The sequence below is a fragment of the Vollenhovia emeryi genome, unplaced genomic scaffold (genome assembly GCF_000949405.1).
Source record: "Vollenhovia emeryi isolate VEMERY1.0 unplaced genomic scaffold, V.emery_V1.0 DF939329.1, whole genome shotgun sequence".
NCBI classification, from domain to species: domain Eukaryota; kingdom Metazoa; phylum Arthropoda; class Insecta; order Hymenoptera; family Formicidae; genus Vollenhovia; species Vollenhovia emeryi.
This window is the reverse complement of record NW_011967037.1, coordinates 90,511-97,648: the sequence shown is the minus strand read 5'-3', so window position 1 is coordinate 97,648 and position 7,138 is coordinate 90,511. Positions and strand designations below refer to the sequence as shown.

At 46.8% G+C, this 7,138-nt stretch overlaps 3 protein-coding genes across 3 annotated transcripts in view; 2 read left to right on the top strand and 1 right to left on the bottom strand.

Annotated features, from left to right (window-relative positions):
- The window catches only part of LOC105558583 (RING-box protein 2), a 51,983-nt gene that overhangs the window by 16,283 nt on the left and 28,562 nt on the right, over positions 1-7,138 (bottom strand). The gene's annotated exons all lie outside the window — the stretch shown is intronic.
- Positions 1-7,138, top strand: part of LOC105558582 (facilitated trehalose transporter Tret1-like) — a 39,898-nt gene that overhangs the window by 5,586 nt on the left and 27,174 nt on the right. The gene's annotated exons all lie outside the window — the stretch shown is intronic.
- LOC105558581 overlaps positions 3,437-7,138 on the top strand; it is a 6,743-nt gene continuing 3,041 nt past the window's right edge. The window contains exon 1 of the mRNA XM_012006341.1: positions 3,437-5,278. Within this exon, the coding sequence (XP_011861731.1) occupies positions 5,242-5,278 (37 nt within the window). The 5' untranslated portion in view covers positions 3,437-5,241. The remainder of the gene's footprint in view (positions 5,279-7,138) is intronic.

Here is a 7,138-nt window from a genome sequence, read left to right as displayed (position 1 = left end):
TCATTGTCTTAGGCCGGCCTACCGCCCAATTCTAGCGCGTGGCGAGATGTGCGCATAGCAATATCGATCGCCGGGCGATCATATCTTGCCACGCGCTCGAATTGGGCGGTAGGCCGGCCTAAGACAACGATTTTTAATAATTAATTACTCGTTAACTATTACGAAAATTGCAAAATGGTACAGGACGTTTCCGTTCATCTCGATCCGTTCTACGTTCTCAAAAATTTTGTCGGATATGGAAAGACTCACCCTGTATAATAAAAAAGATGCAATAGTTATATATGTCTTCTATATAAGTTTGTAATAATTAATTGTATAAATGTTTTAATGCAGCAAAAGAAAAATTGCCGAAATATTTATCCTTTGTTGTCATTAAATGTGTAATGTACGGCGCAGAATGATCTTTCTTATTACCAGTTTTCTATTCAGGTGTTTGCTAATGGCTAAGCGCCGAGAATAATAGAGCTTTGACCGAACTGTCGGGAGTCAAGAGAAATAGCGAGTTGAAGGCATGCAGCCGCTCGATGTCTACACGCTATTCTCAGCACTCACGAACAGCCGTTTAGATAGAAAAGCTGATTATAAGAAACGGCAGCTTTCGAATTGTTCTTATCAGCGTCTCTCGACAAACCGAATAATCGCTAATAAGTTTAAATACAAGAGTGTAAATACTAGCACGCGTAATAGATACGCGTGCGAGTGATAAGAGGCACAGAAAGTTGATATGCAACAAGCAAAAAAAATCGTATTGTATGGAGTATAGAAATCATACAGAAATGCCGGACGTGCATTAAGGGAATCGCCCGCCGAAGGCAGGGCGTTTCGCGAAATTAAGATTACACGCGAGCGTGTAAAAGGATCTCTGCGACCGGAGAGGCCGGAGGAGAAGACGGAGGCTTCTCCACGGCAGGGATGTGAAACGTACGTGCCGACAGTCGTGTACGGAGACAGGACTGGCTACCGGCATATATGGTAGAACGAGGTCGTCGAATATCTCGAACCTTCCACGGGCGACCGAGACTGTGCCGTTTGAACCTATCGCGACGAGCGTAATCGCGATGGGATACGAATGTCGCTCGGTTAACGTCACATCGGTTCACCAAGCGTTTTAACGATCCAATCCTCCGATTTCTTGCGTACAATCAACTTGTTGCATGTGTAAACCATCTATATTCTTGTAGACCTGGACTTAGGCTCTAAAGCATATTACGATTAATTATGTGCCTTACAAAAAGTGTCCAATCTTTTCCGTCTATCAGTGTTTAATAGAGAAACCTCAGCTTGATACCCAAGCATTCTCTTCTTATTTTCCGTGAAATCTTCATATATTTTGAAAATTGTCCCAGATTAAAAATTAAAGTGCTATGATTAATATGGTATTTAACCAGGCTTTGGATTTATAGGACTATAGAGGTCCTCTATTATGAGATATGCTCCTAATATGAGATAGCGTAGTTTCCGCTAAATTAATAGGCTGTTGGTTCCACCGTGATTTTATTGCTCTTGAAAGTGAAATCTGATTAAATTTGAACGTTAAAAACCTACTATCTCATATTAGAATCCCATCTCATAATAGAGGACTTTCCTCTATTTATTTCGAATTTATATTTCAAACGCTTTTCAAACACTGGAAATGCATATTGTACACAATGGATAACGCGGCTTTCAAAAAGATCAGTATCTAATCATGTATAATATTATACATTAGCTAGAAATGGGATAAATGTGAGAGATCAGCGCAACTTGTCTCGCGCGCGAATTATCGCGTGCAAATATACATACAACGATAGTGATGTAACGATACGTATCGATGTTGCAAGAAGATGGCATTGATAGTTGAAGAGCAAGTACATTATCGCGTTACAAATGTACATCATTACAAAATTTATTAATATGACACCTTTATCATGTGTCCCGTGTTGATAAAAACAAATACTTTTGAGAATATTTTAAGTAGTTAATTGAATGTCGATCATAGTTTCGTAATTTCTTGATCTTTATTATATTAATATCAAAGTTAGATGGAAATACCGTTTTAATTTTTCATCTTTAAATTTCTCTCTACGCGCATGAAAATGTTTTGTATACATATAGTATTTTTATAGTTCTTAAAGTTCTCTCTCTCTCTCTCTCTCTCTCTCTCTCTCTCTCTCTCTCTCTCTCTCTCTCTCTAAGTACGTACTTCAATTTATCTTCAATTAATATTAATATATCAATACTATACACACAAGTGTATGTACTTCAAATCTACGAGAGAAATGTGAAAATGTTCCATAGCGAACGTAATATTTTGAAACGTACTTTACGAGGCGGTTAATATAAACACAGATGTTCTTTCGCAAGGTGCTAAAGAATACTCATTAAAAAAAAATCTGTCTGTAATTATTATCGCAGCCAAATGCGCGGCAGCGATTAATTGGGCGGAAGGTTTATCGATGGATGATCTAAAATTATGTTTCATAATATTTGTGTTTCATAATATTAACGAATATATTTTTAGTTTCAATTATAATATATAAGTATAAAAAAGATATTATACGTAATTTTATATACTAGTAATGGTATATGTATATTCCCCACAGAAAACTGATTAATATTCCCATAAAACAGTTTATTTAATTTACATTAAATAGTTGTGAAAAATTTTCCAAGTATGTCGAAACATAAAAAGTTTTGTATAACACAGTATGTTATTTTGTATAACCAAGTATGTCGAAACATAAAAAGTATTCATATGTTTTTTGCGCATACACTTATCGTCTTTTTCACCTTTGTTCAAAAACCAATAATACCCAATTTTAACGACCTACACTGGCCAACGCTTTTATTTAAAGAAACAATAAACGTTGCAACGTTTCGGTCCCAGATTTGGACCCTTATCAAGTACCTAATCTGAAACCTAATCTGAAATGTATAACTTTGCACGAACATTGCTTAATAAATTGATTACAACGAAACCAAAACCATAAAGACCATACCTGTAATGTTTGTTCAAAAAAGTACATATTCCTCACAGGACAGACTAATTAATATTTCTGCATTGCACTAAACATATTTCTAATATTTTACAATTAATTGCAAAACCAACCACGTTATCTCGACAAGATAAAAAGAAACTTCTCGGTTTAACTTGACGAGAACATAAAATCGGATAAGACTCGAATCACGACAGTATGTGTTTGGAGCTAGAATAAATGGACTGAGCAGCTTACAGAGTAGATTCGAAACAACAAGTTAATATAATGAAAATTATCGGAGAAGAATGTGCAGAGAAAAAAAGGAGAAAACAAAGCCATATAAAATGAAGATTGCAAACTAGGGCGGAAATGCTTCTGCAAGCGGAGTGTCCCGAGGGCCCGGACAGCCGATCGACGAGAGAACGCGTTAAGATGTACTCATATCTCTCAATGCACCTTGTGTAGGCATTCTTCCGCAGAGAACTGGCAAATTGTTCACTATGAAAACGTAGCAGACGTTTCGATCATCGAGCACACCGCGCGATTAAAAGAAAAGGGAAAACGAAGGAAAAGCGAAAGGAAGTTTCGGGCGGTGATTTAACATTTGACCGGTCAGAGATGATCCAATGTGATGCAACTCGGCGTGTGCGCGGTGTCCAACTACTCGGGATGAGGAGCCTGTACTCATCGTGTCTTGCTCGCTGCGGACAGCACCGGGACCGGAGTCCTCGCCGAAGAGGCCTGATAAATTGGCGCGCGGCGCGGCCCGGCGTGACGCAGCTCCGTCGCGCCGCGACGCCGCGAAATCGCGTTCCCACTACGGACGCGCAGAAGAGGCGTGGTTTATGTCCGCAGCGGTGTGTATAAGAGACAAACCTCCCGAACCGATTAGCAAAGTTCCCCAAAACACACGTAACACCAGACTTTTCCATGCCGACCGAGCCGTAGGAGCAAAAGCGATCGGACGATCGAGGGAATCGATACGAGGCGCGGAACGGTAGACAAAGCGACGCACTTCCTGGAGAGATATCAGATATCGTGGCATCGGGTGGAAAAGAACGAAAGAGAAAATAAAACAAAGAGGGAAAGAGAGAGGACAGGTCGAGGGATCCTCGAATCCTCGATCTTGAGCGAACGAATCACCAGGGATCCCCGTTATCTAAACGCAACGCGGCAGACGCACACTCGTCGACATAAGGCAGCGACGGACGACGTGTGAAAAGGAGAACCGCGATCGTGAGAAAGGGAGAGAGAAAGGAGGAGGCATTGGATTCGTTGCGAAAAGGAATTTGGTGGAACCCGGTAGCTTTTCGAGCCAATTCTCGACGGGAGCAACAGGGGCTAGCCCGATAACGCTAAACTGTATCGCGGCGTGTCACGGAGCCGGCGTAGTGGTGCGGTGGAGGTGGTGAACCCACGGAGACGGGGCTAGCGAGACCCGGTAGCGAGAACGGGTGTCTCATTTAGGCTGCTGCAATCGGTCCCTGCGTGTCACGTCTACGAGGGTGCGTAACACCACGGCAACGTTCGCGCACCCAGCCAGCGGCGGCGAACACACGCACGTACGCACGTACATACGCACGCACGCACGCATCCACCTGTCCACCCGATACCGAACGAGCACACCGGAGCGTGCGGACCGCGCGTAAACGTGACACGGTATCGAACGCGATCGATCCGAGGCGCGCGGGGAGAAAGCGCGGTGTCAATCGGCCGCAGCTGGTGCTGCTGTTGCCGACGAGCGACGTTCCGTCACACCGCGCCCGGGGGGGGGGTCGCCTGCTAGCTGTCACAATAGAGCCACGTGTGATCGGCTGCGAGACGTGCGCGCGCAAAACCAGTACCAAGTACGCACGCACGCACGCACGCACGTAACCACCCACGCACGCGTCCGCCGGCCGATCGAGGCGCACTGCACGCGCCGGTCGCGCATCGACGAGAGAGGAGCCCCGCGAGACCTAGCTGACGGCCACACCGCGTCCTCTCATCGGCGTCGCCCGCGAGGGGCACCGTAGAGGCCAGCCGAGGATAATTCTGCTCGGCGAGATAAGCGGCCGAGATAATCCACGACTACGATCAACCGAGGCCCACGCCTATACCAAGCCACCCAACTACGACGACGACACCCAGCAGCTGGTCGTGCAAAACAGACTTGCCCGCGTGAGAGCGTGTAAAGAGCCGCACAGCCGCGCTCGCCAATCTCTCCCCTTGCCCCCTTCTCGACGACAGTACCTACGCGAGACGACAGGATGCCCGGCTTCCAAAGGAGGCAGATGATGCAGCCATGGCCCCTATGCCTGCCGCCCTTCGCGAGAACGAAGGTAAGACCCCCGGCGTCGCGCACGCTTCTTCTTCTCATCTAGGTTTCTCTACGGCGCGGCGCGACGCGGCGAGCCACGTCCGGTTTCCACGGCAGGAGCCGGTCGCCGTCACCGTCGCCGTCGCCACCGCGCCGGTTTCCGCGCCGTTACCTCCTCCTCTCCGAGGCGCAGCCGACGGTCACCCCCTCGTGCGCTCGTTCACTTGCTCGCTCGCCCGCTCGCTCCTTCTTTCTCTTCCCCGTTCGCTGCCACCTTCTGCGCCCACCTCTTCCCCACCCTTAAGCCGCTGGAAATTTCCATTGCACCGGTGGCAGGCGTCTGCCTCCGCGGCAAGCCTTTTTCACTCACCTTTCCGGCCGCCGACTCTTTTTCCCCGCGACCTGTCTTTCTTTCTCCCTGTGGCACTCTCTCGTTTTCTCTCTTGCTCCTCTTTACCCTCCCGTGATCGTGTCATTGTCCAGTGACACTGTCAGTAACGGTGACACTTTTCTCCCAGTTCGATTATAGGAACGATTTATGGAAAGAAAAAGAAAGCGCGAAATATCGCGATGGACCTCACGCGTCAAGCTAGACGTCAAGCCGCGAGGAGTCCCTCTGTCGTATTTTCTACGCTGCGGCAATTCCTTTCTTCGTTTTCCGCAAAGAGAGAAAGGTGTTGAAGCCCCGCCGTCTCGTATCTCGACGCGGTATCGAACCTTTACCGCGAATAACTTATCACATTTGCTCCGTTTCTTGATACTGCTCCGATCTTCCCTGCGTCGGCTGTTATCGCCTGCAATCCTCGACGACTATCGGGCTTGGAAGGATTTACATCGCGTTACGTTGCATTACGTGCCTTCGCAATGAAAGGAACGCCCGAGATTTTAGATATCGTTCGAGACGATCTTAAAACAGCACGGGCTCTCTTGCGAAAACGGCGCATCGGGACGTTACTCGGATTGCCGGTCAGTCTGGTCGCGCAAAAAAAATGTCGGGGAGACGCGCGGATAGTTGCGAGGATCGGAAGTGGACACCGTGGGTCCAGTTGCATCGTGTCTGATTTTCCTTTTAGAGTTGCGAGCGCGCGACTCTGCTCCGCTCGATCCGAGCGAATTCATCCTCGCGTGGCGCCTCGAAATCCCCACGGAGCTCGCCGAGACATACCGGTTTCGGTTCCCCGGAGGGAAAGGCGCTCGCCCGCGAAACTCCGCAGTGGTCTCCACTGGGGACCACTGACCATTCCATAGTATAACTAATATGTTCACTCCGTCATTTGTTTGGTCTTGCGTCGATCCCTCTTGCGCATCCATCATCCTCCTGACCAAACCTGGCCAGGACCAATGAGAGGAAAGTTGCATGTGTGGTAGTGTAGGCTTTGATGAGTACGTACACACGCACGCCGCTGGATTCTGATCAAAATAATGGCGGAATACCACGCGATCGGGATCGAAAAGATCAAAGGGCTGACAGGGCGTGAACATACTAGTTATACCGTAGTACAACTAGTAGATCCACTCCATCATTTGTTTCGTTTTGCGTTCATTCCTTTTGCGCATCCGATATTTTGTTGGTTTAGCTAATGAGAGAAAAGTAGTGTCGTTTGATGAGTACGTTGCTGGATTTGGACCAACGATATGGGAATACCACGTGATTGGGACCGCAAAGATCAAAGGGGTCGACAGAGAGTGGACCTATTAGTTATACTGTAATATAACTAGTAAGTCCACTTCGTTATTTGTTTCGTTTTGTTGGTCCAGCCAATGAGGGAAAAGTGTGGTAGTGTAGTTTGATGAGTACACATATACATTGCTAGACTTGGACCAAAGACATGGCGGAATACCACGTGGTTGGGACCGCAAAGATCAAAGGGGCCGACAGAGA